The sequence below is a fragment of the Xiphias gladius genome, chromosome 11, assembly GCF_016859285.1.
Source record: "Xiphias gladius isolate SHS-SW01 ecotype Sanya breed wild chromosome 11, ASM1685928v1, whole genome shotgun sequence".
Taxonomy (NCBI): domain Eukaryota; kingdom Metazoa; phylum Chordata; class Actinopteri; order Istiophoriformes; family Xiphiidae; genus Xiphias; species Xiphias gladius.
In genome coordinates this window covers 13,715,608-13,733,358 of record NC_053410.1, presented here as the reverse complement: position 1 = coordinate 13,733,358, position 17,751 = coordinate 13,715,608, and the positions used below count along the sequence as shown (strand labels likewise).

The following is a 17,751-nucleotide window of genomic DNA, read 5'->3' as shown; positions in this document are numbered from 1 at the left end:
CTCCCAGTCTCACCTCTTCCATCCTGATAGCAGACCCCAGATATCTTCCTGCCTGGATGACTAAGAATGCCAGATGCCAGATGAGAAGAATTGCCAGTCACTCAGCATGGCTCACTCATCTCACCCATGTGGCTGGAGGGAGATGACAAATGGAGGGGGGCGGCCCCACTTCAACAATGGAGGCCAGACTGGGGGTACCCACAGCACCACGCGCTATATGCTGAAGAAACAGCACCGCCACAGACGCAGGTCCTCCTCACCGATGGGCAGGGTCATTCTCATCAACGCACCTGTTGATGGTGAGGTCTGGACATGATAACGGTCCTCTGTTACCATAATAAGACACACAGCACCATTGGCTGATGTTAGAGCAAGTCAGTATTTTATTAATCATTCAATATACTGTAGATACTAGAGCTGAAACAGTTGGCAGAATAATTTTTTAATCAACAAAAAAATATTCGATTAATTTTGATAATTAATCAATTTTGATAAACAAGTACTCATTCTTCTTAAGCAAAAATACCAACAAAAAAAAAAATTTGTGGTTCGGGCTTCAAAAATTTGAATGTTTGCTGGTTTTCTTTGTCCACTATAACAGTAAAATGTATATCTTTGGACTTTTGACTCTGGGAACTTGTGATGGACCTTTTTCAGTATTATATGACATCTTATAGACAAAATAATTAATCGATAAACTGGGACAATGATCAGCAGATTAATCAAAAATGCAGTTTAGAGGTACAGTTTTGAGGAGTATTTTCATTTTATGCAACTTTATACTTAAACTCCACTACATTTCAGAGGGAAATATATACTTTGTATTCCACTACATTTATCTGACAACTGGAGTTACTAGTTACTTTGCAGGTCCAGATTTTAGATATAAACATATATCAATAAATAAAATATAGTCAATTTTGTAGATTAAACTACCAAACAGCATGTAAAGTAGTTAAAATGAGCCCCACCACGACCACCTACAACATTAAATGCCAGTTCTATGTTAATGCATCAATAACAACATAATTTCTATTGTCTATCAAGACTTTCTGCAGATGATTTGGTTTTCATTCAGATTTGAATTTTCAAACCTTATTGTCTCATGACTGCTGCCGTCGTTGCAAACCTTCATGGCAGGTACATGTCTTTGTGTTTTTTTTGGTTTTGTTCGCAGGAGGGGATGACAGTGAAGACATTCACTCAGTGACCGTAGATAAGAGTCCCAATGGGTGTCTGGGTTTCAGCGTCCGTGGAGGCTCTGAACATGGACTTGGCATATTTGTCAGCAAGGTTGAGGACAATAGCTCCGCAGGTTAGGAGGACGTGTGTATGTGTCTTTGTGTGTTTCTCGTGGTGATGGCAAGCTTATTTTTTATTGCTTACATCCGGGCATGTTGTCATCTGTTTACATGTGACATTTGCTCTTGTGTGTCATCCTGAGTTCCACCTGTGTCTGCAGCGCAGGCTGGGCTAGCTGTGGGCGATAAGCTGGTGGAGGTGAATGGGGTCAGCCTGGAGAGCATCACCATGAGCAGTGCTGTCAAAGTCCTGACAGGCAACAACAGGCTGAGGATGGTGGTGAGACGGGTGGGCAAGATCCCCGGTATCCGCTACTCCAAGGAGAAGACCACATGGTGAGGCCAAACTCCTCAGAGGTGCTGCTCAGGACAGGTTTTGTCAATGTGAATAAGGCTGCCACAAATGATATCCTATCTAATCTACAATTAAATATTTACCCTACATAGTTAATTTAACTGCTTTACCAAACAGTAACTTTGTTATGAATGTATATGCTTGTCCTGATAAATTGTTGTGTCAAAAATCTTGTTGTTACCACCACTGACCTTTGCATGGCTCTTGTTTTGTGTAATCTTGTCACTTGACTGTAGCTCACACTGGTTATCTTTCTTTTTGGATGTACTGTATCTTGGTTTCATGTAGCAGCGGTGGATGGATTACCGCTGTGACCTTTATGGCTGTTTGATTAACTGATACTGACAAGCTGAGCACAGTGGAGAAAAGGAAATCGCTTTATGTGAATGTTTCCATGTGTGCATATATTGTACACCGTCTTTTGGATATGTGTGTGTGTGTGTGTGTGTGTGTGTGTGTGCAGGGTGGATCTGATTCACCGGCGGATGGTGGTGGAGGAGAGAGGTTGCACACCATCAGAGGCCAGTTCAGACAGCGCTCTCCGCAGGATCGTACATCTCTTCACCACATCAGATGACTACTGCTTGGGCTTCAACATCAGAGGAGGCAAAGAGTTCGGACTGGGGATATATGTTTCTAAGTATGAGCTAAGTCGAGTTTGAAATATGTTCAGCTTTTGCTTGTTTTATGATTGAAGTGGCTGTCAACATCAGATAGATAGAACTGGTTGATTCTTAATGCAGTGAAGCATGAGGAGAGAGGAAGGGGGCGCAATAAAAAGTGGGAAATAAAAGTTTTAATTGCAATAAAAAGTCAGGTATACCCTTACACTGTAAGTGGCCACAGTTTACTCATTCATTCAGGAAATGTACTTCTTTTGAAACCCTCACATTTAAACGAAATTTATATCTCTGTCCTGTGTATGTTTGTTTGTATGTGTCTGCATGCCTTTATACATTTTTTTCTTCAGGCTGGACCCAGGTGGGCTCGCGGAGCAGCATGGCATCAAAATGGGCGATCAAATCCTTGCAGCCAATGGGGTGAGCTTTGACGACATCACCCACAGCAATGCAGTCGAGGTCCTGAAGAGCCACACCCATGTGATGTTGACCATCAGGGTGAGAGACAACTTTACAGTTAAGCTTGAGGTTAAATTTAAAGTTGAACTAATCAGTAGTTTTTAGATTAATAATGGACCAAACGCTGTAGTTCCACTCAGCTATGCGACACATTTTAGGCTCTTTAAGCTCATTGTTTTGGGTTTATGACCCGCAACTTCAGTCATATGGTTCACTCTCACTGCTTTCATCATCCTCAGTTTTCAGCAAAACAAATTTTGATAAACTCACTGTATGCTACCTGCCCACCAACACAGCATACACACAAAGTTAGCGACTCGCTGTTGAACATAGTAGAGCCCCCTATTTGCATCAGGAGGTGATGGAGAGTAAAACAGAGCTAAAGGGAGAGTGAATATTGTATATAAATTTATCTGGTGGACAGAAACCAACAACCATTGAGCAACAATTTCCTAACATGTTAGCCATATCCACTTTACAAGGTGATAATATGTCAGTGATGTGTTAACAGCTTGTTTCCCTCAAGTGTCCAAAAAAATTAGTTAATTCAATTTTATATCTGATTTCAGATGTGTGGTCCCTTTACACATCTGTGGTGCAGTGTTGTGTGGAAGTGTTAATCATTTTCTAACGTTTAAACATAACAATTGATGGCTGCTTTAAGTGCCTGGACACAATAATAAATGTTACAACATGTTAAACAACACCAGCTCTTTTAGGAGGGGACAGAATGAGCCTGCACGGCAGAGCAGACAGCTGGCTTACGGCCCATGAATTCCTTTCATTGGTCTGTGTGCAAGGCCGTGTCACTTAACCTGTGCCTTTTTTACATAAAGGAATCACATGTATGTTTGTGTGTATGAGTGGGCATATATGTGTTGTGCAGTGCATTTGAGAGTGTCTATGTGCGCTTTCTTAGCTCTCTCTAACATTGCTGCGTGCTCATTTTACTCCTCTGATCTCAGGTTCCACATGTGAAAAACAGCCAGGGACGATGTTCATTATTCAAAGGGAGTCAGGGATCAGGTTATAATCAAGAGAAAGCCTAATTTTATGTCTTCCTTCTGTCCCGTATTGAACACATTTATGGATCCGAGTCACACATGGTGGAGCCAGGGTTAATTTTAGTTACAAAACTCTCTCACAGCAGGGCATCTAAGGCTTTTATGGAAAATTGTAGATTTGTGTTGTTTGACAGTTCCCTTAAAGTAAACTTTAGAGGCAATTGGAAACTAATTCTAGATGCAGAATAGCTTCTTTCTTTAAATACATTGTCTACAGCAGTGGTTTCAAAGCCTTTGTAAACCACAGCACACAGAACCATACCACAACACGTGCAAGCGCGCTTTTCAGTGACATTGATGATCCCTTGACCTATTCACTGGCGCCCCCATGAGGTTGAAATTTGTGGCTGGATTGCCATATATTTGAAACAGACATTCACATTCACCCACAGGATGAACTGTAATAACTTTGGTGATCCAACGTCATCTGGGACAATCCAATTTTTTATTTGTCCAATACTTTGGTTTATGACCAAATACCTGCAAAACTAATGACATTCCCAGCAGCCTCAGCTGTACTTTGTTTTTTGTGCTAATGAGCAAATGTTAGTATGCTAACACAAAAAACTAAGATGGTGAACATAGTGAACCTTACACCTGCGTAACATCAACATGTCAATATTGTCACAGTGAGCATGTTAACATGCTGACATTAGCATTTAGCTCAAAGCACTGCTGCGCCTAAGTACAGTCTCACAGAGCTGCTAGCACAGCTGTAGATGCTTGTTCATGTATTCCATTGATGAGAAATATGATTTCGAGAACAGCCATAGCCACTGATTGTGAATTTGGACAATGTAGATATCTGTGTCACAAGTAGCCAAAACATGCATCATTAAAACTGCACGGTAAAAAAAAAATGTAACTGAACAAATCTTGGCCCATTCTTAAACTTTAGTTGTTTAGCTGATAGTCAAGGAAACTTACAGAGGGTACTTTCATTTGCTGTTTTCCAGTTTGATTATGTTGAGTGTTTTATGTTTCTTGCTGAATATTTTGAGTGTTTTGCGTTTCAACAGGAAGCTGGGAGATACCCTGCATACAAGGAGATGGTGGCAGAATACGGCTGGCTCGATAAATGTATGTTCACTGTTCCAGAAGTGTGTTTATCACAAAATAGGATTTTACTAGGTACAGACAGTGCAATTTAATGAAGATATGACCTGGTGATTTGGAGTTGTAAATTGTCATTTCTGTTTGCAAAACCACATGTTGGATTCTACTTGGAAACATTATTTAAAAAATGGGGAACATTGGCAACATGTAGCCTGCTTATACTAAAAGTCATTCAATTTCTTCACAGGGCTCAAACTCCTTATTTTCCACTTTGATATGAGCACTTCTGAACACAACCAGGGATTATTTCAGTGTACTCAAACGCCGCTCCGTCATCTGGAGCAGAGCACGACCTGACATCTGGGTCAGGATATAGAGTCATTTTGAGTTTCATTTAAAAAAAAACAAACAGAAGAACTCTTGGTTAATGTTCTGTCTCTCAAAAGCTTAGAGGATTAACAGGACATGAGGGCAGACCAACAACCAAACCAAACAAAGCAGACTGTAAAATAAGGAAATTAAGCTTTTTGTGCAAATACTATGTAACCTAGCAGCTTTTGTGTGTGTTGTTGTAGCAACTGGACAGTTTCACAAGGTATTGCACTTGCACAATACCATTTTAATCAAACATTAATCCCCATACTTCATTGTAATTATGGTTTGTTTTCTACAGTGGCGAATGGGGGCCCTGCACCATCCTCCCAGGGTTCAGACTCCAATTCCTCTGCCTCCTCGCTATCCTCCAGCACCCCCCTCAGTTCCCTTAGTGGTCTCTCCCAGGTCCTTTTCCCGCCTGTCTTTGGCTCAGAGATGGTAGACGTCGCCATCTCCACAGAGGACCGCTCCCGAAGTCCAAGCAGTGCTGAGCGAACCGCTGACACCGCCATACAGACTGATCCCCACCCTCCAAACTACTTGGACCACCCCTCTACCCATAATGGGTCGTACCCTGACAGGCCAGTTGCTGCAGAAACCAGACGGACTGTAGGTGCCACAGTGCTGCTGAAGGACACAGTCATACGTGGGAAAGGGAAAGGAACAAGGGAGATGGGAGGAGCTGGGGAAGGAGGGTGGCGATGGACAAGGACGCTGTCAGCTGGGGACCAGGAAGTGGCAAAACACTCACCTAAGACGGCAGCGCTGATGGCCCTGAGCAGACCACGGAAACCCATCAGACGTTCCCAGAGCCACATCACTGTATCAGGTGAGACTTGCAGGCTCAGTAGAATTCGCAGTACAAAAATGGCAAAACATGTCTAAGATAATCTAGAAACAGTGTCTTCATTACATAGTTTGTTCAACAGAGAACACTTACAAATGTATTTTTCAACTGCAGAATGTCCAGTAGATGTCTTGGTCACATTTCTTTAGAAATAACAAATTTAAGGAACCTTCATCAAAAATATTTGTTTATGTTATGTGTTTATGAACAAACAAGACTATGTATCTACATCCAAAAGTTGAGGTACAAACTACGTATCCAGTATCAGTCAGGCTATACTCAGTCAGGCGAGAAATCAACCTTTCCAGAATCATGGCATGGTGAGTATTGCAGCCACAATCAGGTTCATTTCTTGAGCTGATTTTTGTGACAGTGCCTGCATAGTACCTCACTGTGTAATGAGATCCACTCTCAAAAACCCTCCACAGATCTTTCTGCCGTTCAGCTGCCAGTTTAATGACCCCACATCCTTCTATCACTCTAGGAAGTAAACAGGAACATCCAGACTCCACATGGCTGTTTCAAGCTCCAGACAGAATTTGTCCAAGAGCACAAAGTTAACACAGACTCATGATTAATCACTGCCCTTTACTCTCACTTGTTGTACCTCTGAAGGAGATGAATAAGAACAAGCATATGGAGAAATATCCGTCCAAACCTTGGCGGGGCTGTTTGAGTTATTAGCCTTTCCTTTTCAATTTATTCAGCTCGTTCATACTTACAGGACCGGGCAGAGGCTTAGGGCAAAGCCCAGGGCTGATAGGACATTTGTTATGTAAGCTGGAGCACTTCACTATAGTGCTCTCAATAGATGGGGGTGTGTTCAGGTTGATGTAGCTGCAATTCATCAGTATTACTGTTACTTCCCACAGTGGCAGATTTACTGCAGTGAACAGAGGAGCGGACTGGAATAGAAATGAACAGTCTAAACTCATAGCGGAGAGTGTGTATCACCCAGTGTTATTTGCTAACAGGGTTAAGCATGGAGCAGCACAAAGTCTAATGAATAGTGTTTACAGCACCATACACTAATATGCAGAATTTCCTATTTCGTGCTGTGGTTCAACAACCGTTGCAGAAGATTTTTTTACAAACAAATTAAGCTGAAGCAAAGATGACATGCAACTGCCTACTCTAAATTAGTCAGATTTAGCTAAATTTGTTAAGTTAAATTATTTGTTTGTATTTGTTTACAATAGCAAGTGACAGTCTGTGCAGACTTCACACATAATGGTCACATTTCACAGCATTTGTTTGGTTAATGTATCTGCATTGACTCCATACAGTATATTGATTTAGAGGGACTTACCATTGAATGAACACTATTTTGTTTTGACTTTTTCCCACCTTTAGAGGACAGACAGAAGAAGAGGAGGCAGCAGAAGGAAAAGAGCTCGGCAGAGGGTAAAACAAGCCTGCAGCGCTCCAAAACCTTTGTCAACCTGTTATTTAAGAAAGACCGTAAAGAGAAGAGCTGCTCCAAGTCACCATCCCACCATGCTGACAAAGGTGAGGGTGCGGTTACAGGACATTTTTTTTCTCTCCTGGCACATCTTCTGCATCCTACAAAGCAAAATCTAGCCAAAAGTTTTTGACTGAATTGCCATTTCATGACTCAGAGGTCTGGAACCAAGCTAAGCAAAGCAGATAGGTGGTGAAATTCTTTATTTTGTATTAATTTATTTCTGTTATACAAAACAAGTTACAGTGTAATATTCATTATGCTCAGGTAAATTGATCCATGGAAAGATGGTCTGTTGATGTTTCGTACAAAGCTAAATTACAAACGTATTGTCTCATGAAAAACAACTACGCGTAGAGCTGTATTTGAAGCAGAATTTAACCAGAGGTCAAAGATCTCTGTATGCACAGTTTTGTTCAGGTACTTTGGATTATCTATAGAAACCAGGCAGATTTACTGGTCTCTGCGAAGAGAAAATACTTTGTTTGTTAGGAGCAAAAGTGCTTAAGTCCATTTCCATTGTTTTATTTCTTAATGATATGTTGATTAAAGAGCTGCATTTTCTAGCAAAATATCCTTCATTTCTGTTGAGTTCCTCTGGATGGATGACTATGGGAAACTTTTTTGCTGCAGTTTTTATTTATAGAGCTTGGAAATTTCTATTCTTTTTTTGCAATGCAATGTTTTATGTAGGGAGACATGTTCTTGTCTGACAAATTTTATTTCAATGCAACTTTATTTGTGGTGTCGTACCATGTGTCCAATGGGGCTGGGCACTTGCATGTTCATGACAAACTAAATAAACATTTTTCAAAAACTCATGGTACTGTCATCTGCACATGCTTCAAAAACAACCATTGTAGCAAGTTATTTAGGGTTGCATCCACTTAATCTTGAAATAAACTAATATCTAAATCTGCCACTGAGATGGTAAATGTTTGCTGGTGTGCAAGGTAATTCCATTTGATTTGAGCATGTTCTTCAAATCAGCAAACCATTAGTGTCAAAGTGATGATGAGCATGTTGAATAATTTTGAACTGGTTGATTTCAACTGGAAATAAATGTAAAGAATTTCATGCAATCTGCGGATTTTCTCGTTTGCATCTTTTTATTCCAGCTTTCACTTTAATTCCTCAGGTAAGGAGCGGGGTTGTACTTTCCCGCTCTTGACCTCCCCGAGGGAACCCTGTGCTGGGGTCAAAGAAGACAGCAGTCTGCTTCCCCGACCCGAGACCCTACAGCACATGGAGGACGTGGCAAAGAAACTGCTCAGCCAGGATGAGGTGGCTGCTGTGATTAGACACTGTCAGCGGGTGCGTTCCTCTCTAACACCTTGGTGGTACTCTCCTGTGTGTCTTTTTTCCTCGCACTGAATGAAAATCCCCAAGACTACTTGAAGGCTTAAGTGTGCAGTATTGTTCCCTGTGTTGCTGAGTGTCCTTCAGTGAGAGATGTGTCTGGCAGCAGCTGCGACAAAAGACAGATTTGGCCTGCTATTTATGATTAGGATCAAATATCAGCCGTCATCTGATCCCCTTGTCTCTCTTGGCACATCTCACACTCATCGGTCAATTTCAGGGGATCAGCTCCTCTGCCTGCCCTTTGCCACCACTGCAGATACTAATACAGCATATTAGAAGACATCAAAATGTCCTGTCTTGTTTGGGAGCAACCAACTATAAATATACACAATTAAAACTGAACTTTATGTGTAAAATTGGTGGATGGCCCCATTAAAAGTCAGAGAACACCCTGCTGGAGACCTGTCTAAATAGAAAACTACACTAGTTGGTTTTTCTTATTCTTCTCTTCTAATTTGTGTTCAAATCTAATCTTTTCCTCAGTTTTTGTCCAACAATGTGATTGAGGATTTAGTACGTCCCCTTTTGGCAATCTTGGACAGGCCAGAAAAACTGCTACTTCTCAGAGAAATAAGGTGAGATACATAGAGTATATGTACAGTATCCTGCAGTTTTTATATGTATACATGCTGTATGAGCATGTGTTAATGACTGACTTTGATCTTATCCTCTGCAGAATGCTGATACCTCCGACTGAGTTGGGTCGGTTTGACAGCATGGTCATGCCCTTTGAGCTGGAGGCGTACAATATTCTCAAGAGTCGCTCAAGTAAGCAGAGGAATGCATTTAACAACACTTATTAAGATTTTTTTAAATTTATGCGGCTTCTGTTTGCATGAAAGCAAGGGTGTGGGTTTGGTTTAGAAGTGGCTGGGAGTCACAGATTCTTAAACTAAAATAAAATAATAATTTAAAAAAACCCTGATAATATGTGAATGCTGCTTGTGTTAATATATTTATATACAGTGCAAATAATACATTATTATTAAAGCGGTTATTGAGGTTCCCAAATTAATGGAGGTCTAATTGGAAATTGTGGCATTGTTAACACCCTAATAAGTACTTGAAATTGCATTTAGTTTTCATTAATGGAAACAGATTTTATGATATGATAATTATTGTATTTTACATTATTACATTATTACTATTCACTGTCCCTTAATTCATTATCTTTGATTGATGGAGCATGGAGCATGTTTTTTAAAAGAATATTAAAATTAAAATTATGAAATTAAATAGAAATTAAAAGATGTTTTTTCTTTCCTGAAAAATGTGTAATTGTTCTCCAGATTCCCTGAGTCTTGCCCACAGTCTACCTTGAGGCCGGCCTGTCTATGTAACCTGTTCAAATCTCCAAACCTGCAAAATCCAACACTGCTGCTCATAAAGTTTACTGTAATTGCTGTAGGTGCACGGTAACAATTGAAAATTACATGGATGAATATATTAAAATTTTTATCAGTTCATCTTTCTCTCTCTTGAGAGTGAGGGGGACTTGCCCCCCCCCCTCCATCTACAGTGGAAATTTCGCCCTTACATGAATGAAACAAAAGAGTAAGAAATATAGAAGTTAGAAAAAGCAGGGAAGATCTCACAAAGCAAAGAAATATATGTGTGATATATCTCTAGTTGTTTATGTCTTCTTAGTGCGTTCTCCAGCTCTGCGCTCCCCTCGCAGTGGAACCCCTCGACGTCACCTCATCACCCCAATCCCAGGTACATGAGCCGTATCTCTTCCCCTTCCTCTCACCTTTTCTCTGTCTAGACCTCACCCCTTTCTTCTTATTCTCTCTCTGTGTGGTTGATGGCCTTTCTCTCATCCCAGAGGAATATGAGTTACAGAAACCTCTCACCTTTTGGCTCCTTCTCCTCCCGCTCTTATTTTTCCTCCAACACCTCATTTCTTTCCTGCCTCGTCTCATATCTCTAGTGTCTAACTGAAACAGTTCCTGTCCCTGGCATCCTGTATATACATACCAACCTCCTGACCTCATATAAAACACTCTTACAACACTCAAGCAGACACAGACATTACCGTGCACAATATATCTCAGGTTTCCTGTGCCTGTGCTGAAGCAGAGGCTTGTGTTACATCTCTGTGGTCTACAGAAAGGACCAGAATACTCCAGGTAACGGTCAGGTGTGTTCTGCAAGGGAAACAATCAAAAGTCAAAAAAAGGGCACTTTCGAACTCTGAAAGATGTCGCAGAATTTTCCTCTTTTCGTCTTTGTCAGTGTGGAGAAACCATATTACACCTCAGGTATTCCTACCTACCCAATGTGACAAGTGCAAGTGGTACTGGTGATGCTGATTAGTATTGACTCATGTCTATTTAAGTTAAAGACCAAATCAAACCAGTGAAAAACTAATGAACAAAAACCAATAAATGTAACAACTGTAATACGGAACAGCAAACAAAATCATACATTAATTACAAATATATGTTATCATACATTTACACAAATAAACACATATATAAATTAAATCACAGAAAAAACTCCCAGTAGCTGAACTGCAACCATCAAGCTGCAGGCCGTCATAAACAGTCCAAAATATCGGAGGGCTTTATAAAAAAGGTATGAGAATCAGTTCCTCATTCATACAACCAAGAAGTCAGAAGCAGAAGGCTAAGAGGATTTATAGATTACATTTTTTATTCCCAAACACCTTTTTTGTAAAGTGTGTATGACAGCCTGCACCTTGATGGTTGTAGGTCAGATGTTGGAGGTTGAGATGCATTGTGGGTAATGTAGGCATAAGGGTTTTGACAATGAATGCATGGAATAAAAAAAAAGAAGATATCTCTGGCTCTTCTGCATTGATTTTGATCCTTTTTTTTAAAACTATCCATCATGAGCCTGACTGTTACAGGAATGCGATGCTAAATCGGTGGAGTACTCCTTCAACTCATGCTGACCTGCTGCTTTGACTCTGAATAATCTTCACATCACTGTGTTTATGTACAGATGTTCCACAAAAGTTCCACATCTGGAAGAAACTTCTGCTATTGCCATCTACAACCTGCCGGGTTAAAGCTGAATTTACTGTTTTTGTCCAGACTACAGGGGTGGGTTCCACCTCCAGCCGGTCCAGGACGCACTGCGAGAGCGTCAGTTGGTTGAGGAGTTGGAGAGATTGCGTTTGTCTGGACAACAGTCAGGCCATCTGACTCCATCACGTGCCTTCAACCCCTTGCTGGATGTTCCTGTGGACAGCTACGCTCCCTCCAATGTACGCTCCCGCTCCCTGAGCCCCTCACCCACCCACAGCTTCCTCCTCCCAGATATATCACACAGCACCCAACGTGGGCGCCAACTCCATCACTCCCCAAACAGAAGAGAGAACGGGGCGTCGCAGTATGAAGAGGTCACCTTATTATCCGTGTCTGATCAAGGACATGTGGCTCCTGAACGAGGGAGGTCGCCTGTGAGGAGCGCCCGTGGGAGAGCGAGGAGGGAGGCGAGTCCTGACAGCGTAGATGGCAGATGGAACAGGCAGGAGGGCTTCACAGAGGTCAGTGTACGTGTTCCTTCACAACGGAGAGGGAGAATTCCTTTGGCTAATGTATTTGAGGCATCAAGAGACAAGAGCCCATCCACAGGCAGAGAAAGCAGTCAACAGGTAAACAGACATTCACCAAATGGTCATGATGTGAAAAGAAAAGCACCTCTGCCACCTGAGGAGTATGTAATCACCACTTTGACCATCTCCAAGGCCAAGCAGTCACTGGGTGAGTACAAGACAGAAACACATGTATTTTGAAAGCTGATTAAGTGTAAACTGAATGTTTTTTCAGGAATTTCTTGGTCCCAGCATCTAAAATTGTTTTAAATCTGTGAACATGTTCAATATGCTTTTGATTAGAATGAAAACTGCCATACCACCATTGTAATGCTGTCCTTTTTAATGTTAATGTTTAATGACCAGCAGAGGTCAGGGCAATGCTTACTACTTAACTGAAAGGGACTTGGAAGAGTTAAATGCTTTAACATTAGCTGAAAAAAAAGAGTATACACTCTAAGACTAGTTATAATACAGGAATCTGGTACTATCAAGCAATCCCTCAGTTTTTAATGATTTTCCTGTTTTTTTACAGGTATTAGCATCTCTGGAGGTTTGGAGTCAAGGGTGCAGCCCATGATAAAGATTGAGAAAATCTTCCCAGGAGGAGCTGCGTCTACAAATGAGGCTCTCAAGGTAAGACAGTAGACCAAAAAAAAGAAAAAAAAAATTTTTATACAAGGAATGGGTGTCAATTGAATGGCAAAGGCCTAAAAGATGAAAAATTATGAGTATGATTCTTAGCTGTTAAACATTATTTTGTCTTTACACCATAAATATTGGGAATGTACTTTTGTTCCTTTATGACAACCAGATTTTTAAGCACATTAGATGTCCATCCTGGTTGGAGTGTATTGTAAGTAACTGTCAGTCCTCTGTCATGTGGTTGTTAGTTGTTGTTGCTATAAATAAACATGTCTATGACAAAGAGGTTGAAGGTGTGCAATGAGGAGTGGAGAGGAGATGAGTGGAGAGCAATCTCAAGTGGCCCATCGCCTCCATTATTGATAAGGTACACGATTGCTGGTCTGCTAATGTATTGGTAATATATTGCCTGCACAGTAACTTAACAGTTGACTGTGATCTTGGCCTGGTTCACTTAAACACACATAATACAAACACTCATTCACTACAGTTAACCACAGGCTAATTTGGTAAAACAACACTTCAATTGCCAAAGCCGTGTGGGTGGTTAAAAGTGTCTGAAACAGGATATACACCTGCAATATTAGGTCACATATATACCTGTGTGTTTGTGTGGGTTAATTTGTATGAGTTTCCTAAAAGCTGCTACCCAGGTCTAATGCCTTCACATAAATACCACACAGACAGACATTATGCTCCCAATCAAATGATATAAAAAAAGAGAAGATATAAAGTGAGGGAATATAAAAAAATCACTAACAGAGTAACAGCAGTGTCAGGAATGACGAAGATCCAAAATAAAGTAGGATATTTATATTGGATGTGTGAAAACCAAAATCTGGCAAAGACTGGAACAATACTAAGAGTCTACAGCCACGCTAATGGCTGTACAAAGGCACAGTGGTGCTTTGCTAAATGCTAATATCAGTATGCTAACATAACAACAAAAATAACAATGCTAACATACTGATGCTAAGCAGGTATATAATGTTTACCATGTTCACCATCTTAGTTTAGTGAGTTAGCATTCTAACATTTGCTAACTAGCACTAATCACAAAGTACAGCTGAGGCCGATGGGAATGTCAAGTATTTAGTCCCAAACCAAAGTATTTGACAAATTAAAGTTTGACCTGATGGTGGCGCCAAACGTCAGATGATCACCACAGTTATTTCAATTCATTTGAAGAGGAACTTGAATTTCTGTACGGATTTTCATGCCAATCCATCCAGTAGTTATTGAAACACTAACAACCACAAACGTCAACCTCACGGTGGCGCATACTGGCATTGCTATCCCTAGAGCCATGATGTCACCATGGCTAAAAACAGAGAAGTTATTGGTTAGAAGCCTCGAACACAGATATGTAGCTATACTTGCTATTACTGTACTATTATCTGTTGTCTCTAGCTGACACATCAGATCTAGGTGTGCAGGCTCGCTCGTATCAGCCCCCTGGCTTGGTGCTATCACCCCCCTACTCTGCAAGGGGGAAGTCAGACCTGGGCAGTTCAGTGTTAACATGCATCCTGTCTCCTTAGACCCACATGATAACAGATAAAGAGTGAAGAATGTTGTTTTGTGTGGGGATATGTGTGCTCGTGTTTGCATACTTCCCTTGGTCATTAGGCTCTGCGTGAGTGTGCCATGTGCGTGCATTTAACTGGCTTTGTAAGAGAGCGTAGTAAATAGTGCGACATGTGATAGCTGAAATGACTTACCAGTTCAGTTTGTAGGCTAGTGTGCGGTTGAAGTGTTGATTAACCCAAATTTTAAAAAAAAAACACATTTTCTTTCGCTGTGAACAATTTCAATGGAACTACTGTTCTTTTTACCAAGGAAATAGTCCTTTGTTATGTAAATTATCCAGAGTAATTGGGATCCTGATTCTGGCTAATCTTTAGCCATGTTAGCAGTGAGGCCCCCAGGATGGTTATGTCAGTCAGTCAGTTAGTCCACCACCACCCAAGGTGTTTCTGATATTTTGTCTACCCTCATTGATGTAAATGGGGTCGACAAAATAATAGAAACACCTGTCTTTATAACGCAATACAGTTCAACAGCATCACAAACTGCAGCCTCCAAAATGATAACGTTTATTCAACACCCCTCTATAACACTTTCAACAAAAACTGAACATTATCACCTTCATGAAGGGATGATTTATTGCAGGACTGTTGTATTAGACTGCATTAATTTTAGCTTAAACTGCCAGCTGACTTTATGTCTCCTCTCCTTATCCAAATAATCCAGTCGAATGCATTTGTAATGGGCTGGTAAACGAACAAACGATTCAATGATCCTTTCTTGCAATCTGTAGTCTTTTTTTACAAGGCGTTGTTATTTTTGGATTGTGATGTCCAATGGCTAGAAAAGAGGTAACCTCATAAAGCGCTCCATAAATGGCTGTAAAAAGGATGGGACAGATTAAGTTGTGATCTATTTAATTCAAATGAATTACTTTTCAAAAATGAAAAAAGCACTTTTTAATCTCTCCATTGGTTAAATGGTACATCTTTTGATTCGTTTTCACGGAGGACTATAAGGTTATTGGTGTACACCAGACTGTCTGATGAGCTGTAAAAAAAAAACCTGTCAGGACAAACACAGGGCAGCACAGATCTAACCTCTTCCCATACTACCCAAATATGTGTGACCCATGATAGATAGAATATTCTGGTACAAGGTGAAGGGAAAAATCATCTGTTGGTGTCTAATGACTGGAAAGGAAAAGGGAAAGGGAAGGAGACGTGAATGGTGGAGATACAACAATGGCCATCGGCCTCTCATGTATCTGTGTTATGTGTTGCTAACCTTCCCTGAGGTTGAGCACATGAGGCAGGTGCATCCTCGGCAAGCGCTGATGACATCAGAGGAAGTTCCTCTCCTCAGGGTTCCAAAGATTCGCCACTCTCTGCTCACATCCTGTAGGAAACAGTGAGCAAACGGTCCTAACGATGTGTGTGTGTGGTTTTCTCTGTGTGTGTGTCTTTTTTTTTTTCGACTACCTTGTGCTAAAGGGGAAAATTTATATATGCACAAGTGAAGGCCTTCAGTGTGAATATATTAAAGTAACGGGGGAGCCCCAATTCTCTCTGGCATAAATCAGCTTCTCGCTAAGGGACACAGTCACTGCAGATTTATAGAAAACTGTCTATAATGTTGCTGTGGAAAGAGACAGATTGCTACAGAAAAAGATATATGTAATCATGAAATATGAGTAACTATAAATCTATTTCTGGGTTCACATGGAATTTTGTATGTTGAACCTACCTTTTTACCTGTGTTTGCATCTGCAGGCAGGGTATGAGCTGTTGTCTGTGGACGGTGAGAGTCTGGAAGGAGTGACTCATCAGCATGCGGTGGACGCAATTCGCCACGCGTTCAGCAACAAGGCCAAAGACCCAATGGTTTTTGTGGTCAAGGTCCCTACCTCCCCTGCCAGCCCCAGGAGACCTGCTGACTAACCTCTGGGGGCCTCACAGCGAGACTGCAGCTCAGGCGTGAAGGACACCAAAACCTGCAGCTCCTGCGGGAGTGAATTAAATGCAGGACTCACTCCATAAGAGCAAATGTGCGAAAGGTAGACGTCTTGTCATAGTGGAGAGGAATGGAAGCACAGAAGCATCAGTTCTGTTAAAGGCAGAGTTTTGACAAGAAGGACAAGGAAATTTGTCAGAAACAAAGGTGAACGTGTTTGAACAGATTTTTAAGACTGATACAGTATCTTATTTATCAGGATCAAGATTGTTATAAAGCCCTTTTGCTATAATGAAATGTCAATACTGTGTTGAAGTAATTATGTTGCAACTGTATGACTTTTATAACATTCTCAGCATTTTTAGCAAACACTTTACTGAATGCATACATTGCACATAAACTCGATTAAAAGTAAGTCATTTAGTGTTTTCTAAAGGGTCTTTTACGATAAGAGTGTGTGGTTCATAAACTCTTCCTTGGTTGAAATTGTGCCACTGTTTGACACGTGGCAACCTTGCCACGACCTTTGAGCACTGTATGATTGTGAAGCCAGTGGTGTGCACATTTCAGTTGGAGGATCTCAATCCAGCAGCCCTGCAGGCAGGCCAGAGGGAGATTACCCCAGCCTGCGTTATGAGATTTATAGATTTATACCCAGATTAAACCCCTGTATTATGTCAAAACTGATAGTTTGGGTTTAGTTGGATGTCTGGGGGGATTATTACAAATTGCTGCTCAATAATTTTTGTGCTGCATTTATCTGGCAGAAGTGCTTGTGCTCTGGAGCAATCCGCCACTTTAGAGGCTTAATTACACCATGCTGTGGACTGAGCTTATGCAGACATGTGGAGGAGTTGGAAAAACATGTCAATGAGAAATGCAGGATATGGAGGCCGGTGGCACACTTTAAATCAACGTAGACTAGAGGAGATATGAGGAGCACGATAACTGGAATTATAGTGTGCATAGTGCCTTACTTCTGCAGATGGCCAGCGGGGAAAAAAACTGATAAAATGTTGTAAAAACTTGGTTTTAAGAAGTGCTAGAAAAGCTTAACGTGAAATGTTTCAATCCAGACAGGCAATTAAATTTAAAGATGAAACTGAGTGTGTTTATGCCTTTGAGTTATTACAAAGTACATAAGATGTTTAACTTTAATGCAA

The 17,751-nt window shown here is 40.9% G+C and overlaps 1 protein-coding gene across 1 annotated transcript; it reads left to right on the top strand.

Moving 5' to 3' along the window:
• The first annotated feature begins 106 nt into the window (after positions 1-106).
• pdzd7a (PDZ domain containing 7a) lies at positions 107-17,657 on the top strand. The gene is made up of 15 exons (XM_040139561.1): positions 107-299; positions 1,178-1,315; positions 1,463-1,637; positions 2,120-2,296; positions 2,627-2,774; positions 4,819-4,879; positions 5,529-6,059; positions 7,431-7,586; positions 8,678-8,853; positions 9,385-9,476; positions 9,578-9,669; positions 10,549-10,617; positions 11,961-12,632; positions 12,999-13,099; positions 16,408-17,657. Exons 1-15 carry the CDS (start codon positions 107-109, stop codon positions 16,573-16,575), a joined length of 2,949 nt encoding a protein of 982 aa, XP_039995495.1. The 3' UTR covers positions 16,576-17,657.
• The last annotated feature ends 94 nt before the right edge of the window (positions 17,658-17,751 follow it).